General features: G+C 33.8%; 2 protein-coding genes across 3 annotated transcripts; one reads left to right on the top strand and one right to left on the bottom strand.

The window, feature by feature from the left end:
• Positions 1–828: 828 nt before the first annotated feature.
• Positions 829–9,136, bottom strand: LOC130965848 (transcription initiation factor TFIID subunit 13-like). Of its 2 annotated transcripts, XM_057890618.1 has the most exons (9): positions 8,688–9,136; positions 3,779–3,830; positions 3,601–3,679; positions 3,138–3,167; positions 2,467–2,570; positions 2,279–2,316; positions 2,118–2,177; positions 1,916–1,990; positions 829–1,237 (listed from the first exon to the last, which is right to left on the bottom strand). In XM_057890618.1, exons 5-9 carry the CDS (start codon positions 2,567–2,569, stop codon positions 1,106–1,108), a joined length of 408 nt encoding a protein of 135 aa, XP_057746601.1. In that variant the 5' UTR covers position 2,570; positions 3,138–3,167; positions 3,601–3,679; positions 3,779–3,830; positions 8,688–9,136; the 3' UTR covers positions 829–1,105. The 2 variants fall into 2 exon arrangements, with proteins under 2 accessions (XP_057746601.1, XP_057746596.1); XM_057890613.1 differs by having other exon boundaries at positions 2,467–3,167.
• Positions 9,137–10,541: 1,405 nt separating this feature from the next.
• LOC130944781 (transcription initiation factor TFIID subunit 13-like) lies at positions 10,542–11,838 on the top strand. The gene is made up of 4 exons (XM_057873315.1): positions 10,542–10,646; positions 10,747–10,806; positions 10,934–11,008; positions 11,691–11,838. The coding sequence occupies exons 1-4, from the start codon at positions 10,593–10,595 to the stop codon at positions 11,820–11,822; spliced, it is 321 nt and encodes a 106-aa protein (XP_057729298.1). The 5' UTR covers positions 10,542–10,592; the 3' UTR covers positions 11,823–11,838.
• The last annotated feature ends 4,029 nt before the right edge of the window (positions 11,839–15,867 follow it).

The raw sequence follows: 15,867 nt of genomic DNA, 5'->3' as shown, positions 1-15,867 counted from the left end.
ACCTAAACATGTTCTAGCCAGAGATTCTAATTTCATCAATTGAAATTCATATGATACTATACTTATAATAAGATCATGCAAGATACATAAATAAGTACTAACCAAGGAGGTCACTCAATAGCAGATTCACGGCAGTACAAGGTGAACCGGAGCAGCATGTGTACAGATCCGAGCACGGGTAAGGTGTCGTCGTCTGGACGGCTAGGTGGTGACCTTCAATCAAAGCTCGCCGACGGAAGACCTGTGTCACCACTGATGGAAGCTTACCGGCGGAGGCTATAATGGGTGATGCAATTGCGGGTGGAATCGTTGGCAGCGCTGACCTGGATTGACGCCAGCGACGGGAACGCGTCGGAGGTTGACTGTCCGAAGACGCAGCCGTCACGGGTTTTGGGTGGAGGAAGGTGTTCTGCACGGTGAAAATCAATGTAAATTAGGTTTACTATTTGGTAAATTGGGTTAACCATGTGTAATTAGGGGTGTGTTTTAATTTATGATTTATGGGCTTTGGATCCAGCCCAATAGAAATTGGCAAAAGTTGGCAAACTCCTTCTTGGTAACGTAGCGAGGTTGTTAAATTTATCCAAATTCAAGTTCAGCTCATTTAATTTGTGAGCTCAATTCCAAGCTCAAGCTCGGCTCACCAGTTCAACTTGTCGAGCTCGAACTCGAACTGGCTTATGAACTGGTTTGACTTACTTCCAATTCTAGTTTGTGTCAATATAATTTATATTTAACAATTCTATACCAAAATTGATTTTGATAAATGTTGGATAACCTTTTAATTTCCTAGCTAATTCTCTGTTCAACTACATTAAGAATACAATATACATCATAACAAAAAATATCCTGCTAAGACCAAATAATTTCTTTTTGGTTTAAGATAGTTACTCTAGGGTGTTAAAAATTATTTTCTTCTAATCACAAGATCATGGACACAATAAATAGGAGAACAAATATATTAGGAAGTTACAATTCAACTATTTAAATATCTAGGTTGGCTATTTTCAAATGTAAGACATACTCAAATTCCAAAAATTTGATCTAGAGATGTCAGAACAGGAATGGTGTATTCGGTGCAATTCAATGATCTTTTTCTCATTCATCATTCAACTGGTTCGTCCACTTCAAAAACCTTCCTCAATTTCTCTTCATCTGATTCGAAAACCTTTCTTGCCTGTTTCAGCTCTTCATTCATAGACAACAATTCTGTACATCGATTAAGTTTTGGCAAATCCTGCAGCACAGCAGCAGTAAAGAAGTTGGGATTAATCCTGAACAAAAATGTTCAATCATGTATTATAATGTAAGGTGCACTGGCCTAAATCAAGCTATGGTGTATCAGAATGGTCACAATACAAATATTTTGTAGTGTGGAGTCACAATTTCAGATATACCAATAATTTTTTATATTTCTTATCAGTTACTGTGTTGTATTACGCAATGTCACAATGATCCTTTAATGGTAAAGAGTGAAGATTGTATGAGCCTTAACCTGTTTTGATAGATATATTTAGGGTTAAAAATAATTTAAGAAACACGGCTACATTAGATGCACCTTCTTGCATGTTTCACACACTTGACTTAGTTTAGTTTCAACTTGCGGATTGGTTGACAAAAACTTTAAAAATCTAGCATAAAAAACTGAATTGGATTAATGTTTATGGATACTTGAAAGTTTGAACAAATTATGAAGAATTAGCCATTTAGCCTCTTAATCCATGACAGTACAGCTTCATATATCATGCCTCAAAGCAATTGAAGAGCAAATGGGACAAGATTTCAATGAGTGGTTTCCTTTGAGATATTTCATTCAACGCAGAAACTAAAAGAACTCCAGAGAGTTCGAGAATAGAACATAATCTTCAATTCTTCATGATAATTATTTGAAATTCTTTTATGAACAAAGAAGTACCTTGCGAATCAAATAAAGGAAATCCTCAACTGATAGTTTCCCTCTCTGTGATCCAATATCTTGAGCTTTATGTACCTTCGTAAGAAAAAATTTCAAAGCACAATAACAACAAAAAATTCAAATTAATCCAGAACACCGTAATTCAGTTGAACAAGAACAATGAAAAATTAGGTTGAAAAAATAAATAAATAAATTTGGTTACCAATTCCGTGACATATTCCACAATAATATCCTCCATAAGCGCCACACTTTCAGGAAGAGGCTAATTGTGCAAAACATAAAATAGTTCAAAGTTTAATAGCCATTAAATTCACATCCGAAAAAGTAATTAAGAAATTAAAGAAAATGGTTTAGGTCACTTACATTGGGATCATCTCCAAAGCCGTACATCATATGCTGCACTGTATTAGCAAGCATAGAGAAAATTATTAGTGACAGTTACATGCATAACTTGCAAAGAACTTTTTTTTTCTTTTCTCTTCAAAGAAAAAGAAAAAGAAAACAGAAAATTGCAACGAAAAAAGGAAGGTTGGATAGGGGTGATTACTGACGTTCTTTTTGGAAAACTCCTCTTTTGCGCTTTGAAGAAGTTTCGGAAGGTTGAGAAGAAGCAATTCTTGGTTTCGACGAGCTTCCACCACCGTAACTGCTCATTCTTCCGCACAAGAAGAAGGAATGAATGACGATGAGTTTCTTTCTTTCCACTTCACAAGCCGGTTTTTCTTTTTTGTGTGTGTGTGTGACATTTTGGGCCTAGATTTTATGTTTGGGCTTCTGATATTCTTGGGATTACTGGGCTAGCACCTAGAAGTCCAGTTTTTTTATAAATCCAACTTCGGCCCAGGTGAAACAGATGGCTCACATTAGTAGGATAATGAATTAATGATGTTTTTCACCTGTAGCCTTTAATTTATTTTATGATGATTTTACTGATTCTAGTTCAAACACTTCACAACCATTTGTTGGTTAGGCTGAATTGGGCGACAGTTGGCATAAAACTCATTAAATTGTAACGAACCTTTCCTTAAGCCTTAACCACAAATACCTAACTTCATAACCACTTCCGTAACTATTTATTGAACCTCTTACCTGTATGCTGCATCTATTATTGCTTTTATCCCCAAACTATATTCCTAAATCCCGATGCTATACTATACTATTGTTTACGTACACAAAAGGAAAACAGGTTAATGAAAAAAAGAAAAACGTTCAGACAGATCACCTTTCAAAACGCAAGTCCCCCTCCCTTAGCCTGAATACAAAAGGTAAGGAAGATAAGAAACAGGCACTGTAAATCATCAACTATAATAAAGAATTCACTGATGCACTAGACGTGTCTATGATTTTAAGCATTTAATATATTCAAGAATGCAATAAAAAAAAGTCAAATACAATTGGAGGTAAAAATAATAAGTCTTAAAGAAAACCTTCTATTTGAAGCCGGTATGACCAAGCCACAGCTATTTTAAAGGGGTGTATTAGTAAAAGTGGTGATATAGTACATATTTAAAAAAGAAAAAATTAAATGCTGATGTGGAAAATAAATTCTACGTAGCTTGTTATTACTTGTTATCTATAAAATTGATATATATGCAAAATAAAAAAATAATTAACAGTCTACTCTCAGGGTTTCCAAAATATCAGAATATCTATGAAAGTGCAATTTTAATGTACATAATACTAACCTGCTGATAAGAAAGCGGGTGTGTATCACTGCTCCACTCAAAAGAAATAGTCAGGAATAATAAAGTGTAAATCTTGCACCTGAGATGAACATTGAAAAAGAAAAACAAATTAGCATACAATGAAAAACTTGAAGGAATGAACAACTGATCTATTATAAAAAATTATCAATTACGTTACCTAGCTTGTTCTAGGGAATGAACTGGCGTCTCTATCCCCACTTTACCCAAACCTAGAAGCATTCAATTTATTTTACATTAACATAGTGTTGGATTAACAACTAAATAAACAATGATATTGATGGAATCATCAAAGAAACAACACCTTTAAGAAGATAGATAATGAGATATATGGAAAGATACATATATGAATCGTTCATGCAACAGATGAATTTGAGAAACATAAGACATAGCATACTAAGATATCTAGGACCTAATAGGTAAACTATAAATTTAACCATGACAACCAATCCTTTAATTTCATTGTTATAAATTATCTTTGCAATTAAAGAGGCAAATTCGGCCTGTGCATCTGTTTTTCACCAACTTGAAAAAGGGAGATATCCATACAAGTTCTCAGTGAGCATGAAACAATAATCACATGTATCCTAGGAATTACATCAAATAAATAAGTAAGTTTTGACTTTAATGGAGTGACTTTGTTACCTTGATTTCTAACTGAATAAATTAAATTTTTGGCATAAAAAAGAGAAAGAATGCAATATAAAAGAAACCTTAATTTAAAACAAAGTATATTCATCTCCAAGGAAATTTTTATTTCTATCATTGTGGTTCATACAGGACAGTTTCATCAATCAGTTAATATCTTATCTGATTCATATAAGAATTTATTGAGCTGACAACAAGCAAAACCTGTGTTTATAAAATGACCGGGTCATATCCCAATGACAGCCAAGAAATCAGATATCAAAGTATTAAAAAAAACAGGACCTGATTGAACAGATGCGCTTACAGTGTAGTTCAAAAAAATATGCACTTTGGAATACTTTTCAATAGAATTGCTAAAATAAGAACACACAATAATTAACAACTGATAAATGCTAAAAAAGAAACAAGTTAACTGCACGGCACCCAAATTTCTTAATTCAGCCAATAAACTTGAAAACTATCGCTTCTTACCTTCGAATCAAGGCTTCAAACCTTCACTATCGAAATTGACAGTGATAGAATATAATCAAAATTGAACATTCTATGCGACATTTTCAGCTTCAAAACCATAGAATCAAAATCTCAAACATGTAATCTACATAAACCAGGCACGATAAAGGAACAAAAAAAAAACAATCACATTTGGAATCAGAACAAATCACACACACCTGAACCCCAATTGAGTTTGAATCACAAACCAAAGATCCGAATGATTGGGATTTCTTCAATTATTGTCTATGTTCTCATTTTTTAGCATTTCATGGTGATTTTAAGCCTGATAATCTGCTTATTCGCTATGCTAGGTAAAATTAAGCTTCTCATTCATTACCATTAGTTGGGTCGCTTGCACCTTATTACTTGCTGAATGTCATTGTAAAGCTGGTTTCTCGTTCTTAATTAATGATTATGATGACATGACTAAGTACATAGTCTTGTTATTATATACTTCTATATCTAAGGAGGACTTTGGGTGTAGAATTGCCCTTTATCTCTGGCAAAGTATCAACTTATGTAGTATAAATAAAACAACAATCAACTCTTTTCCTACTAAGTGGGCGAGTTATACAAACAAATAAATGACATTTTATTAGAACTATGTATATAGATAAATATTTTTAATCTATATCTTTTTTATATGGATTCAGCAGTAGTTTTGTTTTAGTGTACCCAACGGAGTTCATGACTTTACATACTTTTCTTTTTACGCATGGCCAAACCACCTAAGATGTTTTTCCATTCTAATTTTATATTGTCTAGTGTAACACTTTTCCAGTGTTATATTCTGTTTTATGGCAGCGTTGAAGTTATTGTTACTGCGATTTTCAATCTCAAAAAACCACAAGTCCTACAAATATATAGTAAAATTAAAACTACCACTTAGATAAAACAACCTTGTTATGTTTACCACTGAAGATCCAGACCATGATGTTTTTACTTTTTAGATATTGATTGAGATAAAACCGACATGCAAATGCAAGCAAATATGAGCTGAGAGAGTTTCTTGTTGTTTAGTGTTTATATTATGCATGTTCCAACTAAGTACTTTGTAAATGCTTTGCTTTTGTAGGCAGTGCTCATTTCTGGTTTTGCTACTTTTCAATAGAATTGCTAAAATGAGAACATAGACAATAATTAACAACTGATAAATGCTAAAAAAGAAACAAGTTACCAGCACGGCACCCAAATTTCTTAATCCAGCCAATAAACTTGAAAACTATCTCTTCTTACCTTCAAATCAAGGCTTCAAACCTTCACTATCGAAATTGAAGGTGATAGAATATAATCAAAATTGAACATTCTATAGCGACATTTTCAGCTTCAAAACCATAGAATCAAAATCTCAAACATGTAATCTACATAAACCAGCACGACAAAGGAACAAAAAAAAACAATCACATTTGGAATCAGAACAAATCACACACACCTGAACCCCAATTGAGTTTGAATCACAAACCAAAGATCCAAATGACTGGGATTTCTTCAATCCCAACCCAGCCACGTGCATGTTCCGTTGTGTGGTCAGAGAGTTCAATCCCAAATGTGAAAAAGAGAGACACTTGGGTCAAGGGATGGTGAAAGACGTCATTTTGAACAAACCCCACAAATCAAAAACCGATTTTTTAGCTGCTGAGCTCAAATCACAGTGTGATCTAGCGAAGTGGGTGAGCGAGAATATAAGGATTCTTTGTGGCGATGAGGTCGAAGAAGGAATGGAGAATGGTGTGCGAGGAAATGGAGAAAAACTTGCAATGAATGATGGAAACTACGAAGGAGGAACACTGGTTTTAACAGTGTGTGGCTTTGGTTTCGATGATTCCAATGAAAAGGGAAGAAAACATCAGCGTCACGGTTTCAAGTTTCAACTAACTTGGAACAATAAAATCCTACCTTTGTTAGAACTCACCAAATCATGAAGCAGCTTCTAATTGCGCGAAGGAGGCTGACGGCGACACTCGAAGCAAGAAGACGACGAGCCCCAGGACCTGCTGCTTCTGCCGCCGGCGACGAAGAGCGCAACGAAGGCGCGCAACTATGTGCAAGACGATGACGAGATAGAGAGCGACGGTGACGCCACGGTGAGAGAGATGAGAGAGACCGAGCTCCAGGGAAAGAGAGATAGTGATACGAAGAGGAGAGAAGAACTTGAGAAGATGAAGAGGGTTTTTGAAATCAGATTTCAGAAATAATTTTTTATTTTGTTTTTTTGTTTTTTAGATATATTTTTGTTTTGTTTTATTGTTTAATTTTAAATTTTGATTAATTTAAAAGGGTATTTTTGTCTAATCAAATAAAAGAAGGATGTTTAAGATTTTTTATAAAATTAAATAAAAAATATATTTTTATTTTTATTTAATTAAAGGAGTGTATTAGTAAAAGTGGTGATATAATATATATTTAAAAAAAAATTAAATGCTGATGTGAAAAATAAATTTCATGTGGCTTGTTACTATTTGTCTATATTTTTAACAAGGTTCTGAGAACCGGAACGGTCATCGAACCGCTCTAGTTACTGGTTTAGTGGTTTATTGGTCCAACCGGTCTAACCGTGGTTCAACCGAAAAAACCGTTTTAAAATAAAATTATAAATAAACATCCTAAAATATAACTCATCCCATTTTTTGTCTCATGACAACACTATCATTCAGACAACGTAATCATTGAATACAATGCGAAGCTACTTATTCATTGAGATCTCACATTATACAAACAACTTTCATGACTTGAGTTCACATTTTCAGCAAACAATTGTAACCAATGTTATTTTTTCTTTTACGATGATATGTACAAATCGCGTATAGTACAAAACTACAAACTAACTGGAAATAGATATGAGCTTAGATGCATGATTATGTAGTGTAGTGAGGTGAATTTTTGTCTCTGTTGTTAACATGAGATTATACAACGCTCCCCCTGTGAATTTGTCTCCAAGAAACATTATAATATTCATGAATTCACAGAATGTTTACTCTAGGGAACCAGAGAGCATACATACTGGACTAGGCAAGTAATGCTTAACTACATTGAATAAATTTGCATGGCCTTGACATGACTTTGACTAATAACACAGAGACAAATATGCATTGAAATAACCACAATCATAAACACCATTACCAAATTAAATAAAAAATCAACCAAAAATCACCTTGCAAATCAAAAACTCAATCTCTTGAACTCAATAATTACATCCGATAATCCAACTAAATAATTGCATCACAGTTATCATAAACTAATTTCAAAGCCTAGAAGCAGAGTGAAATTAAAAACATGAAACATATAATAAATCAAAAGATCACCAATAGCAAGTTTTTTAATAAGAACAGAAGTTAAGAACAATGAAAAATGAAAAAAGATTCAACAGTTTTCAGCCCAATTTTAATAAAGCTCATCACAATGATTAACAACAACAAAAAGTACTGAAGGAACAGTGAATTGCAAATTTAAAATTTAAAAGTTATCAATTTAAAATTTATCATCAAATACAATCAGTGAGCAAAGCCAATCAACCAAGCACTAACTAAGTATTCTGTTCTGATTCTGTGACTAGGAAGCAACAAATTCAGCCACAAATTCAAGTTACAGCAACAAATTTAACAAATCCAAGTAAAGTCCCAATTTACAGTAACATTTAGATTAGCAACAAGGCAAATTTGATTAGCAATTCAGCAACAATCAGTGAGCAAAGCCAATCAACAAAGCACTAACTAAGTATTCTGTTCTGATTCTGTGACTAGGAAGCAACAAATTCAGCCACAAATTCAAGTTACAGCAACAAATTTAACAAATCCAAGTAAAGTCCCAATTTACAGTAACATTTAGATTAGCAACAAGGAAAATTTGATTAGCAATTCAGCAACATGCAAAAATACAGGGAGAAGGAAAATCTGAAAGAGAGAACAGGGAAGGATGGTGCAGGGACTCACCAACGGTCGACAGCGAGTCCGCGACCACCCCACGGAAGGCGACGAAGCAAGAGACAACCCCACGAGTTGCTTCTGCCGCCGGCAACGAGACAGACGAACCACGAGATGCCAGTGACTGAGACAAGACTCGAGTGAGACTGGGAGGCAAAATCGAGCGGAGACAACGACGGACGACAAGCAGCAACCAACACGCACAGCTCGAGCACTCACTGGCGGAGGGAGGCGCGAGCAGCCGAGCACAGAGGAGAACGGCGAGATGCGAGCACCCAACGTGGAGGATCCGGCGAGAGGCCCGAGAGCACGAAGACAGAAGTTCTTGAATGCGATGGACGGCGGCAGCAGTCTCTCACTCCGACAGACGGCGACAACTATTGGTGGAGGCTAGGGTTTGCTTTCTTTGGTGGAGGCTAGGGCAATTTGCTCTTTTGCTGAAGGAAGGAGTTGGAGAAGGGGGAATGGGGATAACGCGTGCTTTCTGCCTTTAAAGGAAGGAAACGACGTCGTTTTCTGTAAACCGGCCGGGTTCCGGTCCGGTCCGACTTACCGGTAACCGGCCGGTTCAGCGGTTTTTGAGTGGTTTTTGATTTTGCGGTTTTACACATTGGATCGGACTGTTTTCTTTGTCGGTTTCCGGTTGAACCGGTCGATCCGGTCCGATTTTCAGAACATTGATTTTTAACGTATCGATACATATGAATTTATTAACGTACCGTAGCAAATATCACATAATATGCCAATGAGTAATAGCTCAAATGACATAGTCTCCCATACTCAATTAAGAGGTTGCGGGTTCGAATCTCCTATCTTTGGTAAAATAAAAAAAAAATCACATAATATGCTAAGAACGTAATACGTGGCTTTTTATCTTATATATCAGGGATTTTTTATTTTAATAAATTAAATAAATATAATAATTATCGAAATAAATAATTTAAAAAATATTATTGAATTTATTTTTCTGTCTTATCTCATTTACATTATAAATGAGATAATTTTATATGTATTTCGTTTATACGGTAAATGAAATAAGTCAGGTGAATATGACCCGTGTATATCTCGTTTACACTGTAAATAAGATACGTGTATTTGTAAATAAAAAAATATATTTTTCTGAAAATAATAAAAAATATTAACTAAATAATATTTTTTACTGAATGATATTTATTCTATACTTAGAATGCCGGAGGTGAACTTAGCAACCGAGACTAATCCTTTGTTTCAAAGACAGACGGAACAAAGTAGTGTAAACAAACCTTCGAATTGCATGTAATTTCTTTTTCTTATACCATTTTTTTAATTCTTTTTTTACCATATTCTTCTAATTCTTTATATATTTTTTTTAGAACAAAGAGCCCTTTAATGTTTTATTCAAGAAAAAAAGGTAGAAAAAAACAAAAATCTGCAACTACGTAAGTTCTAAAAAAAAGCATTTCCGGGTGTATTTGGTTATTATTTGGGCGAATTATTTTCTTATTTGGGTGGATTTCAGGTTGAGTCGGGAAGAAGAATCGGTAAGTGACCCAGCTCAACAACAGATGATCGTTTTTTAACCGCCCTCTGAACCGCTTAATATGTAAGTTTTACAACTAAATTTCAACCTTCTAATAATCTATTTTAAAGGATTTTCTTGATGTATTATTTTTGCCTTGTTTAGAGTTTCAATTCAACTATGCATGCCTTCATCTCAGACAACATTAGCAAGTCCTGTGCCGCCATTTGAACCATCCCCCTAACAGAGAGGTGAGGAAAAATATCCGGGTCTATTAGTTATTATTTGGGTGTGTATCATGCAACCTTCCTTTTTTCGTTGCAATTTTCTGTTTTTTTTTTTCCTTTTCTTTGAAGAGAAAGGAAAAAAAAGTTCTTTGCAAGTTATGCATGTAACTGTCACTAATAATTTTCTCTATGCTTGCTAATACAGTGCAGCATATGATGTACGGCTTTGGAGATGATCCCAATGTAAGTGACCTAAACCATTTCTTTAATTTCTTAATTACTTTTTGGGATGTGAATTTAATGGCTATTAAACTTTGAACTATTTTATGTTTTGCATAATTAGCCTCTTCCTGAAAGTGTGGCGCTTATGGAGGATATTATTGTGGAATATGTCACGGAATTGGTAACCAAATTTATTTATTTATTTTTTCAACTTAATTTTTCATTGTTCTTGTTTAACTGAATTACGGTGTTCTGGATTAATTTGAATTTTTTGTTGTTATTGTGCTTTGAAATTTTTTCTTACGAAGGTACATAAAGCTCAAGATATTGGATCACAGAGAGGGAAACTATCAGTTGAGGATTTCCTTTATTTGATTCGCAAGGTACTTCTTTGTTCATAAAAGAATTTCAAATAATTATCATGAAGAATTGAAGATTATGTTCTATTCTCGAACTCTCTGGAGTTCTTTTAGTTTCTGCGTTGAATGAAATATCTCAAAGGAAATCACTCATTGAAATCTTGTCCCATTTGCTCTTCAATTGCTTTGAGGCATGATATATGAAGCTGTACTGTCATGGATTAAGAGGCTAAATGGCTAATTCTTCATAATTTGTTCAAACTTTCAAGTATCCATAAACATTAATCCAATTCAGTTTTTTATGCTAGATTTTTAAAGTTTTTGTCAACCAATCCGCAAGTTGAAACTAAACTAAAAGTCAAGTGTGTGAAACATGCAAGAAGGTGCATCTAATGTAGCCGTGTTTCTTAAATTATTTTTAACCCTAAATATATCTATCAAAACAGGTTAAGGCTCATACAATCTTCACTCTTTACCATTAAAGGATCATTGTGACATTGCGTAATACAACACAGTAACTGTTAAGAAATATAAAAAATTATTGGTATATCTGAAATTGTGTGACTCCACACTACAAAATATTTGTATTGTGACCATTCTGATACACGATAGCTTGATTTAGGCCAGTGCACCTTACATTATAATACATGATTGAACATTTTTGTTCAGGATTAATCCCAACTTTTTTACTGCTGCTGTACTGTAGGATTTGCCAAAACTTAATCGATGTACAGAATTGTTGTCTATGAATGAAGAGCTGAAACAGGCAAGAAAGGTTTTCGAATCAGATGAAGAGAAATTGAGGAAGGTTTTTGAAGTGGACGAACCAGTTGAATGATGAATGAGAAAAAGATCATTGAACTGCACCGAATACACCATTCCTTTTCTGACATCTCTAGATCAAATTTTTGGAATTTGAGTATGTCTTACATTTGAAAATAGCCAACCTAGATATTTAAATAGTTGAATTGTAACTTCCTAATATATTTGTTCTCCTATTTATTGTGTCCATGATCTTGTGATTAGAAGAAAATAATTTTTAACACCCTAGAGTAACTATCTTAAACCAAAAAGAAATTATTTGGTCTTAGCAGGATATTTTTTTGTTATGATGTATATTGTATTCTTAATGTAGTTGAACAGAGAATTAGCTAGGAAATTAAAAGGTTATCCAACATTTATCAAAATCAATTTTGGTATAGAATTGTTAAACATAAATTATATTGACACAAACTAGAATTGGAAGTAAGTCAAACCAGTTCATAAGCCAGTTTGAGTTCGAGCTCGACAAGTTGAACTGGTGAGCCGAGCTTGAGCTTGGAATTGAGCTCACAAATTAAATGAGCCGAACTTGAACTTGGATAAACTTAACAACTCCGCTACTTTACCAAGAAGGAGTCTGCCAACTTTTGCCAATTTCTATTGGGCTGGATCCAAAGCCCATAAATCATAAATTAACACACCCCTAATTACACATGGTTAACCCAATTTACCAAATAGTAAACCTAATTCACATTGATTTTCACCGTGCAGAACACCTTCCCCCACCCAAAACCCGTAACGGCTGCGTCTTCGGACAATCAACCTCCGACGCGTTCCCGTCGCCGGCGTCAATCCAGGTCAGCGCTGCCAACGATTCCACCCGCAATTGCATCACCCATTATAGCCTCCGCCGGCAAGCTTCCATCAGTGGTGACACAGGTCTTCCGTCGGCGAGCTTTGATTGAAGGTCACCACCTAGCCGTCCAGACGACGGCACCTTACCCGTGCTCGGATCTGTACGCATGCTGCTCCGGTTCACCTTGTACTGCCGTGAATCTGCTATTGAGTGACCTCCTTGGTTAGTACTTATTTACGTATCTTGTATGATCTTATTATAAGTATAGTATCATATGGATTTCAATTGATGAAATTAGAATCTCTGGCTAGAACATGTTTAGGTCTTTAAGTTAAATTTGTTTTTATGCTATGTTCCGTTGTTCATGTTAAATGGATATTTGTCAGTTACTGAATATAATTTATTTTGTTCATGTTAAGTATGCTAATTATCACTTATTGTTTTTGCTGGATTAGTATATGTTGATGTTGAAATATTTCACGGGTGTGTCTTTTGAGTGAATACCCATTTAGAAGTGTCTTTGCTAGATTAATGTGTCTAATCTTAAAATTGCTTGTCATGAACTGAATTTAATTGTGATTTGGTCAATGTTTCATCATTTTTGTGTGACTAATAGAGGCTGCTATTGAAAGAATTTTTCTCTTCTTATGTTTATACCTTAGGTTTAGTCGACGCTTCCTCAAAGATATGGGATTTTTGGTAAGGAAAAAGTTGAAACCTATACTATTTTCCGATGTGGATTGTGTCTTTTGACTAATAATTTTTTAGATGTGTCTTTGTTAGACTAATGTGTGTTATCTGTATAAACTTAGTTGGATGTGTCTTCCAAGTAAAGTTTTGTGCTCTTCACTTTTCTATGGTTCAGATTATATGTAACGCTTTCAGTAACCGAATTCAATTGGTTTAGTTCAATGTTCCATAGTTTTCGTTTGATTAATGGGGGTTGCTATTAGGCCACTTTATCTCTTCTTATCTTTGTACCTTTGATTTAGTTGATGCTTCCTAATTTGTGATTCTATTTCCCTCTCATGGTCGCTTCATATACTGACAGAAACAATTGGAGTCAAGGTGCTCATCCTGTTATATTGCTGACATGATGAGAGATATGGAAAAAAACCAGGCTCAAGCGAGGATAGCAAAAATAGAAGTGTCATTTTATTTCCGACATACAGTTGGTTTGTTTTAACGAGTTACTATTCTGAAGCAACTTTTATGGAAGTGTATTCCCTTTATAACTTCATTGGAAGCGTCTACTTTAATGCATGTGTGATTATATGACAGTGCCTTTTGGTAAATGTGACTTCAGAGGATATGTCTTTACATGTGTCTTTTTAATGGACATGTCTTCTCAGAATGTGTCTTTTTATAGAGGTGTCTTTTGTGAATATGTAATCAAAGAATATATCTTTTTAAATGAGATGTCTTTTTAATGGATATGTCTTCTATTGGAAGTGTCTTCAGGTGGTAAGTTTTATCAATGGAAGTGTCTTTTTATGCATGTTTTATTAAAAGGATGTGTCTTTTTTATACATGTGTCTTTTAATAGACTTGTCTTCTAGAAATGTGTCTTCTTTAATGGAAGTGTCTTTTGTGAATATATCTTCAGAAGATATATCTTTTTAAATGATATGTCTTTTTAATGGAGGTGTCTTCTATTAGAAGTGTGTTCAAAGGATATGTCTTTTTAATGGAAGTGTCTTTGTTATACATCTATTTATGGATGTCTATTTATGGAAGTGTCTTTTGTAGATGTGTCTTAATAGGTAGTGTCTTGAGAGGATATAATTTTTGTGCATTGTCTTCCTAATAATTTCTTTTAGTAAACCAAAAAAAAAATATATTTCTTTAAAAACCTGCCAATATAAACTTGGAAAATTGACTTTTACTAACCAGAAGCTCCCAAGTTATTTCCTCCACAAATAGAACTTATATAACTAGTGTTGATTCAAAATTCTCTAAAAGTGTAGAGTGAATCAAATAAAAAATACCAATTATTGCTTTTTGATCCAACATAATAAACAAAAAAACTTCCACTGGTTTATATAAAAAAAGCTATTACTATACTGCGGAAGATCAAATAATGCTCACCATTAAATAATAAAAAAATGAGAAAATATTAAAAAACTCATTAGATTGTATATTTAAGTTAAAATGCAAATATTTAATCTTCAATTATTAATCGCAACTGTGAGAATTTATTTCCAAATTAACAATTGAAATGTGCGCCCAAAGGATAAGAAATAGTATACAAATAGCAATATTTAATTTGGAAGCATTTACCCCACACATTCAAAATTTGCGTGCCTTTTTTTATTAGGTGAAACTCTTCCATAGTATATACATTTGAACAAAATGAAAGCAAGCAAATTAAAGAGAGTAGTAATATCCAATTTGAAAAGAATAATGTTAATGTGCATCAATGCATGCGCCGCGATGAATTGAAGCATAAATAATGTAAAATTATTAATTAAGCACACAAGTTTAATGTGAATCATATTGCTGTGGAGCCATATATGCATATTTCATCAAGCTAATTAAGCAACTAGCAAAACTCAAGTTGATAATCATCAACTGATTTACATAAAAATTCCACTACTAATTTGCAAAAGATAAAAAAAATGCACAAAATTATCACTGTTGCTACCTACCAAGACAAAAATTAGAACAAATTTAAAAGGAATCATACAACTTGCATAAAAGAATTCCACCAAAAACAAATCATATATCATAGTTGGAACATCCGATTTGCATTAAAAAATAATCCACACCAAATCATATATCTTTCCTCTCTTGAAACTTCTTCAGAGCCTCGGTTGCCAAACAACATGTAGTCATTGAAAAACAAGAGATCGGATTCTGAGTAGGATATATAAGATATGCTTGTTTTATTTGTAATAAGAGTCACTTGTATAAACACGCAGCAGCAACAAGAAATTGTAACTATTCTAAAATAGAAAAGAAAAGGAAAGAAAACATCATCCCTTATTATATTAACAATTGGACCCTAATAATATCAACAAACCATAGCAATGATATGATGAGTAAAAGAAACAGTTACTAATTACCTTGGTAAGAGCATTTCTTGAGCATCATTTCAAGGATCTTGAGCCATGTTGGATCATCATCAACAACCAGAACTCTCATGTAAAGACTATTTTCGGATGTCGTCATCTTCTTCTTGTATGTTTTTTACTTTGCAAATGTACAATGACAAAAATAATTCAAAACCTTTAACAAAAAAAATCCAAAACATAAAAAAATTGAA

Source organism: Arachis stenosperma, chromosome 1, assembly GCF_014773155.1.
Source record: "Arachis stenosperma cultivar V10309 chromosome 1, arast.V10309.gnm1.PFL2, whole genome shotgun sequence".
NCBI classification, from domain to species: domain Eukaryota; kingdom Viridiplantae; phylum Streptophyta; class Magnoliopsida; order Fabales; family Fabaceae; genus Arachis; species Arachis stenosperma.
Note: the sequence above shows the minus strand (reverse complement) of the source record. Positions and strands in the feature narration are given on the sequence as shown.